This window comes from Heterodontus francisci, chromosome 24, assembly GCF_036365525.1.
Source record: "Heterodontus francisci isolate sHetFra1 chromosome 24, sHetFra1.hap1, whole genome shotgun sequence".
Lineage (NCBI taxonomy): Eukaryota > Metazoa > Chordata > Chondrichthyes > Heterodontiformes > Heterodontidae > Heterodontus > Heterodontus francisci.
The window spans coordinates 37,843,036-37,859,765 of record NC_090394.1 but is presented as its reverse complement, the minus strand read 5'-3'; the positions used below and the strand labels follow the sequence as shown (position 1 = coordinate 37,859,765).

The 16,730-nt window shown below is 42.6% G+C and overlaps 1 protein-coding gene across 4 annotated transcripts in view; it reads left to right on the top strand.

Moving 5' to 3' along the window:
• The first annotated feature begins 12,920 nt into the window (after window positions 1–12,920).
• The window catches only part of srebf1 (sterol regulatory element binding transcription factor 1), a 49,645-nt gene continuing 45,835 nt past the window's right edge, over window positions 12,921–16,730 (top strand). Inside the window, exons 1-2 of one of the 4 annotated variants that reach the window (XM_068055937.1) lie at window positions 12,921–13,198; window positions 15,741–16,133. In XM_068055937.1, the coding sequence (XP_067912038.1) occupies window positions 13,066–13,198; window positions 15,741–16,133 (526 nt within the window). In that variant the 5' untranslated portion in view covers window positions 12,921–13,065. Of the gene's footprint in view, window positions 13,199–14,704; window positions 14,918–15,740; window positions 16,134–16,730 lie in introns of those variants that run through there. The other 3 variants (XM_068055934.1, XM_068055936.1, XM_068055935.1) reach the window with 3 other exon arrangements.

Below are 16,730 nucleotides of genomic sequence, written 5' to 3'. Positions count from 1 at the left end.
TGATCAAAGAGCACAACAATTGATGCTACAAGTTGCTGCTCTGAGACACAGAAGCAGCTATCTATTTCTATTCGATGAATCCCAGTTACTTGAGTTGTTTTTAGGTTGTAGGTTGGGGTGCTGGGAGAGCAACAAAGAAGGACACCAATGTCCCTTTTCTCTTTTGAAATGTGTCACTGTCCCTTCCTGAGCTCATCAAGATAACAAGAATCATAGAATCTTACAGCAGAGAAAGGCCACATCACCTGCCTCTTTGTATAAGCTATCCAGTTAGTCCCGCTCTTTCCCATAGCTCTGCAACTTTTTTCCTTTTCAAGTATATATTCAATTATCTCTTGAAAGTTACTATTGAATCTGATTCCACTACGCTTTCGGCAGTACATTTCCGATCACAACAACTCACTGCATCAAATAATTTCTTCTCACCTCTCCTCTGGCTCTTTTGCCAATTGTGTTAAGTCTGTGTCCTCTGGTTTACTGCCAATGGAAACGTTATCTATTTTATCAAAACCCCACATAAATTTAGGAACATAGGAATGGGATTAGGTCATTCAGAACCTCGAAACTGTTCTGCAATTCAGTGAGATCACGGCTGATTTGTATCTCAACTCAATTTACCCATCTTAGTTCCATAACCTTTAATACCCTTGCCCAACAAACATTTTGAAATGTTCAATTGAACCTGAACCTCAACAGCTTTTTAGGAGAGAGAGTTCCAGATTTCCACTACCCTTTGTGTGAAGAAGTGATTCCTGACATCATCGCTGGAGGTCCCCTGGTACGGGATTCCCCCACCACAAGAAATAGTGTCTCTCTCTATCTACCCTACCATTTCCTTTGATCATCTTAAACACCTCAATTAAATCACCTCTTAATCTATATTTTGAACCCTAATTTTGATGAAGGCTCATATTTTAAAATGTTTCCAACAGGATATCATAGGATTCAATAGAATTTGGGTCCTGGACACTATGGCAGTCACAACTTTCCCTCCTTTTATACAGAAGTGTAGTAGCAACACTCCGTGCCTCCAACAGCAAAAAAGCAAGGAGAAACAATGATTAACATAACTGTCGTCCTGTCGCTTCTAAGATAGATTATAGATACACCTCGCTGTTAGGCTAACCTAATCTAAAAATAATCACGATTGTGTGCTGTAAAACTTCTGATACGTTATTAGTAAAAGAAAGAACTTGCATTTCCAGAGCACCTTTCACAATGGCTGGGTGGCCCAAAAAGCTTTACAGCTAATTAAGTACTTTTGAAGTATAGTCATTGTTGTAGGAAACATGGCAGTCAATATGTGCACAACAAGGTCCCACAAAGAGCAATGTGGTAATGATCAGATAATCTGTTTTTCAGTGATGTTGGTTGTGGGATAAGTATTGACTAGGACACCAGAGAGAACTCCCCTCCTCCTCTTCAAAATAGGTGCCAGGGAATTTTTTATATCACCCGATTGGGCCGATCGGGCCTTGGTTTAACATCTCATCCAAAAGTTATTACATCCAACAGTGCAGCGCTCCCTCAGTACTGTACTGACTTTTTGGTCTGTACTTTGTGTTCTAGCCTCTGGAGCGGGACTTGCAAGAGCGAATGCTACCCACTGAATCACATATGATACCTAGAATGAGTTTTAAATAATTTGGCCTCCTTCTCTAGCCATCTCCCATTTCTCTAAATCATGGTGCATATCCTTGAGGAGTAAATGGTACAACTACATACGAATTAGGAGCAGAAGTAGGCCATTCAACCCCTGTAGCCTACTCTGCCATGCAATAAGATCATGGCTCAAATTCCACACTTCCACATCTACCCCTGATAACCTTTGATTCCTTTGCCTAACAAGAATCTATCTACCCTCACCTTAAAATTATTCGATGACCCTGCCTCCACCACCTTCTGAGGCAGAGAATTCCAAAGTCGCACAACCCTCAGAGAAAAAATTTCTCATCTCTGTCCTAAAAGGATGACCCCCAATTTTAAAACAGTACTCCCTCATTCTGGACTCCCCCACAAGACGAAACATCCTTTCCAGATCCACCTTGTCAAGACCATCCAGGATCTTATATACTTCAATCAAGTCTCCTCTCACTCTTCTAAACTCCAGTGAAAACGAGCCCAGTCTATCCAACCTTTCCTCATAAGACAACCAGCTCATTCCAGGTATCAATCTAGTAAACCTCCTCTGAACCACCTCCAACATATTCACATCCTTCCTTAAATAAGGAGATCAAAACTGCACACCGTATTTGAGCTGTGGTCTCACCAATGCCCTGTATAACTGAAGCATAATATCCTTACTTTTATTTTCAATTCCTTTCATAATAAAAGATAGCATTCCATTAGCCTTCTTTATTACTTGCTGTACCTATATAACTTTTTGTGACTCATGCACTAGAACACCTAGATCCCTCTGCACCTTGGAGTTCTGCAGTTGTTCTCCATTTAACTAATTTAATTTATGCACATACCCTGCAGGGATTAACTCTCCAGTGACTCTACAGGGCAGATTTTAACCCTTGAGCAGTCAACTAGTTGAGTGCATGAGCCACCCACCCAATTCTGCTTTCAGGAGGCACAGTCCATTTTGAGGAACAGGCAGCTCAAAGGTCAACTTGTCCAACACAAAGGTAGGTCCAGGATGATGGGGTGACCAGTGTAGGAGGCGGGTGGTGGCGGAAAGAGATCCCAGGCAGCCACCCACCTTATTTTTGTGGGGCCCGGAGGTGAATTCTAGCTCTTACTTTACTCAACAATAATTCTTCACATTTTTTGGGGGGTTCTCTTCCTGTTCATCGCTTGGTACCACTGACAGCACTCAACCCAATTGTCACTTGAAATTATTTTGGGGTCCTATGTTTGTCATGAACCTCTGATTTGCATACAGTAATGAGGCTCCCCCTAAATCAGATGGGCACCTTAGCCATTCAGCAAAAGGCTTCAGTAAATAGAAACTTAAACAACTTGCACTTATGTAGCATCTTAAACACAATAAAAACATCCCAAGGTGCCACAGAGGAGAGTAACTGGACAAAATTTGACACTGAGACACATCAAGAGATATTAGGACAGGTGACCAAAAACCTGGTCAAAGTTAGAGAGCATCTTAAAGAAGGAGAGAGAGGTGGAGAGGTTGAAGGAGGGAATTGCAGAGTTTAGGGCCTAGGCAATACTGCTAATGATGGAACAATGGAAATTGAGAATAACAAGAGGGCAGAATTGGAGGAGCGCAGATATCTTGGAGGGTTGTAGAACTTACAGAGATAGGGAGGGGTGAGGCCATGGATCTAAACACAAGAATAAGAATTTTAAAATAGACGCATTGCTGGACCGATCAGGAACAGGGCAGTAAATTCACCACAGCAATTTTAACTCCATTCCCTGCCCAGTTACCACTGGATGGACTGTATTAAAATCGGCCCTTATATTTGTAAACTGCACAATGCTTTGGAAACTTGCAATTTTACAGTCACCTATTTATTTCAGAAATCCAGATTAGTTGATGAAATCTGTGAGAGAGATGAGTAAACTCACTTGTTCTGCCCTGGGTGACAGCTATGTCAAAACAGTTGCACAAATTTCAAATTGTTCAAATACAGGAAATCATTGCTGGACATTTCGGCAAACATAGAAGGTCAAAGCCTGCAACTGGACTTTATACAGCTATGATGTTACTGTAGGTTAAGGGAACAGAGCCACATAAAAAGAAAAATACAGTGAATATTGAAAATCTGATCTATGTTAAAGTTGCCATATAACTACAAGGTGTTGTTATTGTTGAGTTTTGAGCAGTTTGGACTTTATCATAGAATCATAGAATAGTTACAGCACAGAAGAGGTCATTCGGCCCATCATGTCCATACTGGCGCTCTGCAGGACAGGCTCAATTTGTTCCACTCCCCCACCTTTTCTCCATAGCCCTGAAAATTTTTTCTGGTCAGATAATTATCCAATTCCCTTTTGAAATCCACAATTGAATATGCCTCCACCACAGTCTCAGACAGTGCATTCCAGATCCTAACCGCTTGCTGCCTAAAAACGTTTTTCCTCATATCACCTTTGGTATTTTTGTCATTCAGTGTTAAATCGGTGTTCTCTGGTTCTGCAACCCAAAATGGCTGGTCAGGGAAGTTTCTGAAGCATGCTGAGAAGGAAAATGGCCAAGCAAAGCGAACCCAACAGTCTGAAATAAGTCTGAACTTGTTCCGGTGTTAATCAATCAGTGGATAACTGCAGACATCTAATATGGGTGATTTACATCATGTCGATAGCCAAAGGATAACGAACTCAGCCATTCAGGGACAGACGAGAGGTACTAAAACAATGGAGGTGGTAAACAGTTTATCCTGTTTTGCACAGAACTGATATCTTCTGAAAACACAGTGTTAAATTGTTTAAAGAAAGACAGATAAGTGACAAAGAACAGTTAATGAGCCCCACAGATGACCTCATAAATAGAGGGGGCACATTTGAACATTTTGGATACTGAAGGAAACCATATAAAAATGGAGGGTCGGAGCCTCTCTTCAGCGACAACTGTACAGACCAACCATCGCACAAGAACTATGGACTTCGAGCCAAGGGATCGAAGGAGGATCACCCGTCGGATATCATGCCTGGCCAGCCATTCCAGTTACAGGTTATATTTGAGCTTTTAGTTAGAATTGCTTAAGTGATTTGCATCAGCTACGCCAAGAGGCTAGCATTTAGAGTACACAAGTGAACTGTGTTCAATGTGGATTGGAGGTGAAGTTTCGTACGTGTAGAAAATCGATTTAACTGTCTCACGAGAGCATCCAAATTGAATAAAAATAGAATTGCACTAAACTCCGGTGTGGTCATTGTGTGAAACCAAGTCAACAGTTCTCAACCCTTCCACCAATGGGAATAGTTTCTTCCTATCTACTCTGTCCAGATCCACTCATGATTTTGAACACCTCTATCAAATCTCTTCTCACTCTTGTCGAAGGAGAACAGCCCCAACTTCTCCAACCTATCCACATAATTGAAGTCCCTCATCCCTGGACTCATTCTCGTAAATCTTTGCTGTACCCTCTCTAATGCCTTCACATCATTCCTAAATTGTGGTGCCCAGAATTGGACAAAATACTCCACTTGAGGCTGAACCAGTGTTTTATAAAGGTTCAGTGTAACTTCCTTGCTTTTGTAGTCTATGTCTCTATTTATAAAGCCCAGGATCCTGTATGTCTTCTTAATGGCTTTCTTAACCTGCCCTTCCACCTTCAACAATTTGTGCAAATATACTCCCCCCAGGTCCCTCTGCTCCTTCACCCTCTTCAGAATAGTACCCTTTGTTTTATATTGGCTTTTTTCATTTTTCCAACCAAAATGCATCACTTCACACTTCTCTATCAAATTTCATCTGCCACGTGTCCACCCATTCCACCAGCCTGTTTATGTCCTCTTGAAGCCTATCACTATCATACAATACTTCCAAGTTTCATGTCATCTGCAAATGTTGAAATTGTGCACTGCACACCCAAGTCAATGACATTGATACTGATCACGAAAAGTAGTGGTCCTAATATAGATCCCTGGGGAAGCCCACTATATACCTTTATCCAGTCTGAAAAACAACAGTTCACCACTACTCTCTGTTTCCTGTCACTTAGCCAGCTATGTATCCATGCTACCACTGTCCCTTTTATTCCATGGGCTTTAACTTTGCTGACAAGCCTGTCATATGGCATTTTATCAACATCTTTTCAAAGTCCATGTACACCACATCAACCACATCAAAAACTCAATCAAGTTAGTTAAACATGATTTGCCTTTAATAAATCCATGCTGGCTTTCCTTAATTAATCCACATTTGTCCAATTGACTTAATTTTGCCCCGGATTATCATTTCTGAAAGCATTCCCACCACTGAGGTTAAACTGACTGGCCTGTACTTTTTCCTTACTCCTTTTTTTGAATAAAGATGTAATATTTGCAATTCTCCAGTCCTCTGCACCACCACTGTATTGAAGGAGGATTGGAAGATTATGAGCAGTGCCTCCACAATTTCTTTCCTTATTTCCCTCAGTATCCTCAGATGAATCTGATCTGGGCTGATCCTGTCCTGGTGGCTTATCACCAGACCTGGTGTTTATACTACACTTTACCTAGAATGTAGTGTGCACGTGGAACTTGCTACTATTTGGGTGGCACAGTGGTGCAGTGGTTAGCACCGCAGCCTCACAGCTCCAGTGACCCGGGTTCAATTCTGGGTACTGCCTCTGCGGAGTTTGCAAGTTCTCCCTGTGACTGCGTGGGTTTTCGCCGGGTGCTGCGGTTTCCTCCCACAGCCAAAGACTTGCAGGTTGATAGATAAATTGGCCATTGTAAATTGCCTCTAGTGTAGGTAGGTGGTAGGAGAATGGTGGGACGTGGTAGGGAATATGGGATTAATGTAGGATTAGTATAAATGGGTGGTTGTTGGTCGGCACAGACTTGGTGGGCCGAAGGGCCTGTTTCAGTGCTGTATCTCTATGACTATGACTACATGGTGTAGTTGAACAAATAGCAGAGATGCATTTAAGAGGAAGCTAGATAAACACATGTGGGAGATAGTTTCCATATCTCTGGAGTCTCTTCTCAATGAAGGCAGACATAGATGACGAAATCCACCACTGCCTTCAATGTACCAGCTCTGCCTTCGGCTGACTAAGAAAGAGAGTATTTGAGGACCAGGACCTCAAACCTGGGACTAAGGTCATGTTGTATCAGGCAGCAGTGATCACTGTGCTCCTATATGTTTTGGAGACTTGGACAATCTATAGCAGGTACTTCAAAGCACTGGAGAAATACCACCAATGCTGTCTGTGCAAAATTCTTTACATTCATTGGCAGGATAGGCGATCTAATGTCAGCATCCTCTCCCAAGCCAACATTCCCAGCATTGAATGTTAATCACCCAAAACCAGCTTCGCTGGTGGGCCATGCCACTTGCATGCCTGACACCAGGCTCTCGAAGCAACTGAAACAAAAGCAAAATACAGTGGATGCTGGAAATCTGAAATAAAAACAGAAAGTGCTGGAAATACTTACCGAGAACTCAATATTACAGAAAGCCAAGAGGAGTATAGAAAGTCGAGGGGTGAAATCAAAAAGGAACTATGATGTTGTTGCTATTACAGAGACTTGGTTGAGGGAAGGACAGGATTGGCAGCTAAATGTTCCAGGATTTAGAAGCTTCAGGCGGGATAGAGGGGGATGTAAAAGGGGTGGGGGAGTTGCATTACTTGTTAAGGAGAATATCACAGCTGTACTGCAGGAGGACACCTCTGAGGGGTCGTGCAGCGAGGCAATATGGGTGGAGCTCAGGAATAGGAAGGGTGCAGTCACGATGTTGGGAGTTTTCTACAGGCCTCCCAACAGCCAGCGGGAGGTAGAGGAGCAGATATGTAGACAGATTTTGGAAAGATGTAAAGATAACAGGGTTGTAGTGGTGGGTGATTTTAACTTCCCCTATATTTACTGGGACTCACTTAGTGCTAGGGGCTTGGATGGGGCAGAATTTGTAAGGAGCATCCAGGAGGACTTCTTGAAACAATATGTAGATAGTCCAACTAGGGATGGGGCCGTACTGGACCTGGTATTGAGGAATGAGCCCGGCCAGGTGGTTGAAGTTTCAGTAGGGGAGCATTTCGGGAACAGTGATCATAATTCCATAAGTTTTAAGGTAAGGATAAGAGTAGTCCTCGGGTGAAGGTGCTAAATTGGGGGAACGCTAATTATAACAATATTAGGCAGGAACTGAAGAATTTAGATTGGGGACGGCTATTTGAGGGTAAATCAACATCTGAAATGTGGGAGTCTTTCAAATGTCAGTTGATTAGAATCCAGGACAAGCATCTTCTTGTAAGGAAGAAGGATAAGTTTGGCAAGTTTCGGGAACCTTGGATAACGCGGGATACTGTGAACCTAGTCAAAAAGAAAAAGGAAGCATTCGTAAGGGCTGGAAGGCTAGGAACAGACGAATCCCTTGAGGAATATAAAGAGAGTAGAAAGGAACTTAAGCAAGGAGTCAGGAGGGCTAAAAGGGGTCATGAAAAGTCATTGGCAAACAGGATTAAGGATAATCCCAAGGCTTTTTATACATATATAAAGAGCAAGAGGGTAACTAGGGAAAAGGTTGGCCCGCTCAAGGACAGAGAAGGGAATCTATGTGTGGAGCCAGAGGAAATGGGCGAGGTACTAAATGAGTAATTTGGATCAGTATTCACCAAAGAGAAGGACTTGGTGGATGATGAGCCTAGGGAAGGGAGTGTAGATAGTCTCAGTCATTTCATTATCAAAAAGGAGGAAGTGTTGGGTGTCTTGCAAAGCATTAAGGTAGATAAGTCCCCAGGGCCTGATGGGATCCACCCCAGAATACTAAGGGAGGCAAGGGAAGAAATTGCTGGGGCCTTGACAGAAATCTTTGCATCCTCATTGGCTACAGGTGAGGTCCCAGAGGACTGGAGAATAGCCAATGTTGTTCCTTTGTTTAAGAAGGGTAGCAAGGATAATCCAGGAAATTATAGGCCGGTGAGCCTTACATCAGTGGTAGGGAAATTATTAGAGAGGATTCTTCGGGACAGGATTTACTCCCATTTGGAAACAAACAAACTTATTAGCAAGAGGCAGCATGGTTTTGTGAAGGGGAGGTCGTGTCTCACTAATTTGATTGAGTTTTTTGAGGAAGTGACAAAGATGATTGATGAAGGAAGGGCAGTGGATGTTATCTATATGGACTTCAGTAAAGCCTTTGACAAGGTCCCTCATGGCAGACTGATACAAAAGGTGAAGTCACACAGGATCAGAGGTGAGCTGGCAAGGTGGATACAGAACTGGCTCTGTCATAGAAGACAGAGGGTAGCAGTGGAAGGGTGCTTTTCTGAATGGAGGGCTGTGACTAGTGGTGTTCTGCAGGGATCAGTACTGGGACCTTTGCTCTTTGTAGTATATATAAATGATATGGAGGAAAATGTAGCTGGTCTGATTAGTAAGTTTGCGGACGACACAAAGGTTGGTGGAGTTGCGGATAGTGATGAGGATTGTCAGGGGATACAGCAGGATATAGATCGGTTGGAGACTTGGGCGGAGAAATGGCAGATGGAGTTTAATCCGGACAAATGTGAGGTAATGCATTTTGGAAGATCTAATGCAGGTGGAAAGTATACAGTAAATGGCAGAACCCTTCGGATTATTGACAGGCAGAGAGATCTGGGATACGCTCAGGTCACTGAAAGTGGCAACGCTGGTGGATAAGGTAGTAAAGAAGGCATACGGCATGCTTGCCTTCATCGATCGGGGCATAGAGTATAAAAATTGGCAAGTCATGCTGCAGCTGTACAGAACTTTAGTTAGGCCACACTTAGAATATTGCGTGCAATTCTGGTCGCCACACTACCAGAAGGACGTGGAAGCTTTGGAGAGGGTACAGAAGAGGTTTACCAGGATGTTGCCTGGTCTGGAGGGCATTAGACATGAGGAGAGGTTGGATAAACTCGGATTGTTTTCACTGGAACGACGGAGGTGGAGGGGTGACATGATAGAGGTTTACAAAGTTATGAGCGGCATGGACAGAGTGGATAGTCAGAAGCTTTTTCCCAGGGTGGAAGAGTCAGTTACTAGGGGACATAGGTTTAAGGTAAGAGAGGCAAAGTTTAGAGGGGATGTGCGAGGCAAGTTCTTTACACAGAGGGTGGTGAGTGCCTGGAACTTGCTGCCGGGAGAGGTGGTGGAAGCAGGTACGATAATGACGTTTAAGAGACATCTTAACAAATACATGAATAGGATGGGAATAGAGGGATACGGTCCCTGGAAGTGCAGAAGGTTTTAGTTTAGGCAGGCATCAAGATCTGCGCAGGCTTGGAGGGCCGAATGGCCTGTTCCTGTGCTGTACTGTTCTTTGTTCTTTGAAATTAGTAAAGCAAACAGAGGGCATGAAAGAATATTGGCAAGCAAAATCAAGGTGAACCCAAAGATGTTTTATCAATACATTAAGAGTAAGAGGATAATTAAGGAGAGAGTTGGGTCCATAAAAGACCAAAAAGGTAACCTATGTGTAGGGGCAGAAGATGTTGGTATGGTTCTTCATGAATACTTTGTGTCTGTCCTCACAAAAGAGGGGGACGATGCAGATATTGTAGTTAAGCAGGAGGAGTGTGAAGTATTGGACGTGATAAACATAGGGAGAGAGGAAGTATGAATGGGATTTGCATCCTTGAAAGTTGATAAATCACCAGGGCCAGATGAAATGTACGCTAGACTGTTAAAAGAAGCAAGAAAGGAAATAGCAGAAGGTCTGACCATCATTTTCCAGTCCTCACTGGATACAGGTGTGCTGCCGGAGGATTGGAGAACTGTTAACGTTATACTTCTGTTTAAAAAAGGAGTGAAGGATAGACTGAATAATTACAGGCCAGTCAGTCTAACCTCAGTAGTGGACAAATTATTGGAATCTATTCTGAGAGAAAGGATAAACTGTCACTTAGAAAGGCACAGGTTAATCAAGGATAGTCAGCATGGATTTGTTAAGGGAAGATCTTGTTTGACCAACTTGATCGAATGTTTTGAAGAAGTAACAAGGAAGATAGATGAGAGTAGTACAGTTGATGTGGTCTACATGGATTGTAGCAAGGCTTTTGACAAGGTCCCACATGGCAGACTGGTTAAAAAAATAAAATCCCATGGGATCCAGGGAAATGCAGCAAGGTGGATACAACATTGGCTCAGTGGCAGGAAACAAAGGATAATTGTTGACGGGTGTTTTAGCGACTGGAGGGCTGTTTCCAGTGGCGTTCTGCTGGGCTCAGTACTGGATCCCCTGTTTTTTGTGGTGTTTATTAACGATTTGGACGTAAATGTAGGGGGCATGATCGAGAAGTTTGCAGCCAACACAAAGATTGGCCATGTGGTAGATAGCGAGGAGGATAGCTGTCGGCTGCAGGAAGATATTGATGGTCTGGTCAGATGGGCAGAAAAGTGGCAAATGGAATTCAACCTGGAGAAGTGTGAGGTGATGCATTTGGGGAGGTCAAACAAGGGAAAGGAATACACGATTAATGGGAAAATACTGAGAGATGTATAGGAAGTGAGGGACCTTGGATTGAATGCCCACAGATTTAAGAAGGCATATGGAATCCTTTCCTTTATTAGCTGAGGGATCGAATATAAGAGCAGGGAGGTTATGCTGGAACTGGAGAACTCATGGTTAGGCCACAACTTGAGTACTGTGTGCAGATCTGGTCACCTCATTATAGAAAGGATGTAATTGCACTAGTGAGGGTACAGAGGAGATTTACAAGGATGTTGCCAGGACTGGAAAAATGCAGCTATGTGGAAAGATTGGATAGGCTGGGGTTGCTCTCCTTGGAACAGAGAAGGCTGAGGGGAGATCTGATTGAAATGTACAAAATTTTGAGGGACCTTCATAGAGCAGAAGTGAAGGGTCTATTCACCTTAGCAGAGAAGTCAGTGACAAGGGGGCATAGATTTAAAGTGATTGGTAGAAACATTAGAGGGGAGATGAGTAAAAACTTTTTCACCCAGAGGGTGGTGGGGGCCTGGAACTCACTGCCTGAAAGAGTAGTTGAGGCAGAGACCCTCATCTCATTCAAAAGGAGTCTGGATATGCACCTCAAGTGCTGTAATCTGCAGGGCTACGGACCAAATGCTGAAAGGTGGGATTAGAATAGGTGGATAGCTTTTCTGCCAGCACAGACACAATGGGCCAAGTGGCCTATTTCTGTGCCTTAAACTTTCTATGATTTTGTGCTTCTAGGTCTGGCAGCATCTATGGAGAAAGAAACAGAGTTAATGTTCTGATGAAGGGTCATAGACCTGAAATATTAACTCTGTTTCTCTCTCCACAGATGCTGCCAGACCTGCTGAGTATTTCCAGCACTTTCTGTTTTTACTCCCGAAGCAACAGCTCTACTCTGAGCTTCTCTGCGGCAAAAGACTCTCAGGAGGACAGAGGAAATGTTTTAGGGACATTCTCAAAGCATCTCTGAAGAAATCCAACATACCCACCAACTCATATGAGTCCCTGTCCCTTGACCGCTCAAGGTCAAGAAAGTGCATTTTGGAAAGTACTAAGCACCTTGTGGGATTTCACCGGGAGCATGTGGAGGCCAAATCGAGGCAGCAGAAGGAGCGCACAGCAGCCTCCAAGTAACGCCTATCTAACTCTTCCAACACCACCTGCCCTGCATGTGATAGAGTCTGCAGTTCATGCAATAGACTGGTTAGCCATGTTAGATTGCACTGAACCAGAGTGGAAGCAAGCCATCCTCGGTACCGAGGGACTGCCTAAGAAGGGGAGATAAAGACATGTGGAAGATATGTGCTGATATGGTAAGGTGAAGTAAGGTGAGAGGAGGCTACTGTGGAGCATAAACACGGACTTCAACCAGTTGGGCCTAATTGCCTGTTTCTGTGCTGGTTATTCTTTCTAAATAGCCTCTTTTCTGCAATGTAAAATTTTATAAATTTACAAAGTCAACTTGATGAAACCAAAAAAACTGTACCCTTCCACCTCCAACGTTTACAAGAAACTGACATGTTAACCAGAGAATCAGTCAGTCCCAGACCCCACGTGGGGTGGATAAATCAGTGAGATGATGTAATCACCACAAAAAAGGGGCGGAGCTTTGAACGATGACGACCGATCACCCCATGCCACATCCACGCTGTGATTGGCTGTATCACGCTGGTTCTAGCGGCACGCGGCTAAACACCTCCCCCCCTGCGCGCTGGTGCCCACTCAACCGAACTTGGAGCAATCTGGTGGCTGATTGGTGGGATCGGACGGCTCACGCACGCCGCGCCCACCACACGTCCGATCGGTCACTGGCCCGGTTCGCCGTCAATCAATCAAGTGTTGAATGCGTTGCAGCGGTGGGTGGGGGGGTCCCACCTCCTCTGCTTCCGGTAGCGAGTTAGGTTTGTCTTGCCGTTTATTGACATGGTTCCACGGCAAGTAAACTCGGTGTAAACACGGAATCTTTCCCCTCCCCCACCTTCTCCGGTGACGCCACTACCTGCATTCGGCACATATTATTTAGCATGAATAACGGTGGGCAGCCATACCCAGCCCCTGATCCGGCCGTGATGTTTGAGGACTCGTCGCTGGACAATCTGGACCCGTCGCTGACTGAGAGCAGCGAGATCGATAACGCGCTGCTCAATGACATTGACGGTAAGTGATGGGCAGGGCCTGAGAGTAGTGGGCAGGATCTATGGGGCCTGGATGGGAAGGATGCATGGGAGGTTGGATGGGCAGGATCCATGGGGGTGTTAGGCAGAGGACATTACAAGACATCTATGGGCATGGTCTGATAGGTATATTAGTGTTAACTGGCATTATCCGGCTTAAATGGGCAGTGCCTAATGAACATCCAAGGATTGAGCCTGGCATCTCTGGAGCTTGGCTTCTGGGCATCGGTTGTCGTGGGCAGAATTGGGAGTGTGTCGAATCCCTGAACAAAACAATTGAAAGCATTTGCTTACTAGAATCAAAATTGAGTGCTGCTAAAGTTACACTAATGTAGAAAACAAAATGTAATATTGCATATACTTCCATGATTTGTTTATAAATATTTACAGAATACACAGAACTATATGCGCAGAATTTTGTTCTACTTATAAGCTTTGTGCAACATTTTAAATCGGTATACAATACTTCAAATCACATGTATTTTATATACAATTGTAAATGACTCCTCTAAATCCCGGGTCAGTACTGACATGAGTGCAACTTCATCCATCTACTGATGTGCCTTTTCTTTGTAAACATTATTTGGCAGGCTATTCCTTTTGTAATTTCTATAAACTTTTTTTTAAGCAATGATACAAAGCAGAAACTGTTTTCAAATGAATAAAATAGGTTTAAGAAAAATATTTAGAACTGAATTCCACCTTGAATTGCTATAGGCGTATTGGTAAAGGAAGAAAATATATTTATCATATTAATTTTTGACACTTTTTTGAAGTGGTGGGTGAGCATGCTGTTTGCCCTGGTGCCCAGTAGCATTGACAATGTGCAGTTTTGGCAAGGTTACAATTGCTGAGTTGTGTGTTCAGTATGAACCAAACCCCTTTCAGCTTCTCGGGCAGTGACGTCATGCCCGGGTTACTAGCGGTTATTGCCTTCTGCTGCTGGGGAATTCTCAAGTTCATCTGCACATTGATCTGTTCTAAGGCACGTACAACACCTGGGAAACTATGAGCTTGTGTAAAGCAAAAGGGATATTTTTTTTTTGCACTTGCTTCTAATCCTTGATAAAATTTCAATTTTGTGGAGCCCTTTCTGATATTTTTAAAATGTGAAATGTTCGGATGATTCAGTATTTTAAATGGTACCTTCTTTTGAATTAAAAAAAATCTTTTTATTTTCTGAAACCGAAATGGTCACGGTATTAGATTATAATTTTAAATGTCTCGAGTGTTGTTTGAAGGCTGTGATGAAATGCGCTTTAGGAACAGATGTCCGATAGTAACCTCTGGTTATTCATCTTTCTGTATTAATCAACGCCCCTGGAAGTACAGACTGTTAAACAAATCCTTTCTGTCATGTCTGAGTGGTCAGCCAAACATAGCGAGCTACTGGGACATTGCCGCGATTGGTTCAACGAGATCACCTCATGAAAAAAACAGATTCCGAAATCCGCCCCGCAATTTGAATACAGTCGGTGGATTTTTTTTCTTAGTAGGAGGAGTAGGCAAGAAGTAAAGTAGTTCTATTTGCTTATTGCTCTGCAGTGTGGTTTCATACATGCACTGTTCCGAGAGGCTAAGCAGATAAGATCCTGAAGTGTTCTTGTGCATCACTGAACATATTGCTCTTAATGTAGCGGTATAAACCTTGTGTAAAGTTTTTGAACCGATTAAGGTATGGCAATGGACTGCACATTTGAAGGTAATACTGTTGTAGTGTAATTTTACTGTAAAGATTGAGGTGTGTTGGTGCAAACGACCTAAAGTTACCTTTGTTCTGACTATGCTTTAACTTAAGCAGGATAATATATTTATAATATATTTTAATCTTTTTAAACTGGATTAATTTCTGTTCTGTCACATTTTATAAGATTGCTATATTTGATTTTAGGTGGTTTTTTTTTCAATTTTAGTATGTAGATGTATGTAAATTTAGAATGACATCAAAAACATTATTTCAAAAAGACAAAGCTTTAAAAATGCACTTGTAAAAGTGGACGAGTTGATATCAGTGAAAATATTTGTTTTCTTATAGTTGCAAAGCAAATTAATAAAGCAAATTATTCAAGATCTGAATTATAGGAGCATTGGCAGTAGTCCAAAATATGTGGGAGCCATGGAGATAGTGCAACTAATGGCAGTGTATCCTCTGTTAAGGTTTGGGTAATTGGGAATAGATTGTGTTGAAGCTGCCATGTTTTGATTGTAAATTTAACAAGATTCTGGTTTTTATAATGTAGATTTTAATGAACAGAAACTACCTGCATTTATGTAGCATCTTGTCACAACCTCAGGAAGTCCCAAGACATGTCGCAATTAATTAATTAGTTTTGAACTCCAGTCACCATTGTTCATTGTTATGTTGGCAATTCTTAAGTTTAGTAATTTATTTTAGTGGAACACATCTGCAATTAGGGGAAAGTTGTCTACGATAACTGTCCCATCAGCCCTTTTTTGTTGTACAATCAATAGAGGTAGCAACTTATGTATCTAGTCATGTCATTTGTGGTATGTTTGATTTACAGATATGTTGCAGCTGATTAACAATCAGGATGGAGAGTTCCCTGAATTGTTTGACAACCACTTTTCTAGCACCCCTCTGCAGGATAGCAGTTCACCCATCCCACCTAACCAGGGGTCACTGAACTTGTCCCTCGACAGCCTCCTGGGAAATAGTGGTAAGACGCAAATTCCTGTGAAAATGTACCAGGGCCCTTCGCTCCAACAGCAGCTTCAGCATCCGCAGCTCCTTCAGGCCCCCTCTCCACAACATGTCAAACAAGAAGCTGTTCAGATGCAACAGAGCCAACAGCAGCAGCCTCTCATGATGTCACAGAGTTTTACAGTATCACCACAATTACAGCCACAGTTTGTGCAGCAACAGTCGTTGGGCTTTCAGAATTCCAGTGGATTTACAGGTAATTGATTATTATTATCATAGCATTGAACTTATGGTTTGAAACTTTGCATAATGACAGTCAAATACAAATCTTATAATTGAAATGTAATCATCTTTGCATGTTCATAAAGTGTTTTTCCTCACTGTTTCAAGATACAGTAATCTATGATAAACTAGATAATTTAAACTGGACTCACTAGTATTTGCTATTTCTTATCTGATGAGCAGTTAGCATGAATTAAAAAGCAAACATACAGCTTCAGATGGGTTCAAAGGGACAAGGTGTTGATTAAGGAAAGATGTTCTACTTGCATTAGATATTGGCTATAACATGGAGCTGTATAAAATTGCAAGGTAGTATCACTTGTATTTTCCCTCTTATTTTCTTTCTTCCTCTCCTAAAGGTATTGAATCATTATGGCGTTGTATCCTTGGGCATATGCTACCCTCCAGCATGGTGCCCAAATAGTTATTCATTTCTAATCTGTTAATCTGTTGCTATGTTACTTAATTATTGGGTGGTAGGCGTTACAGTCTAATCTTTCCTGCCCTGACACCACCTATGTGAGGTTTCCAGCATTGGCCACTTAATGTGATCAGTGGAAAATGAGACTGA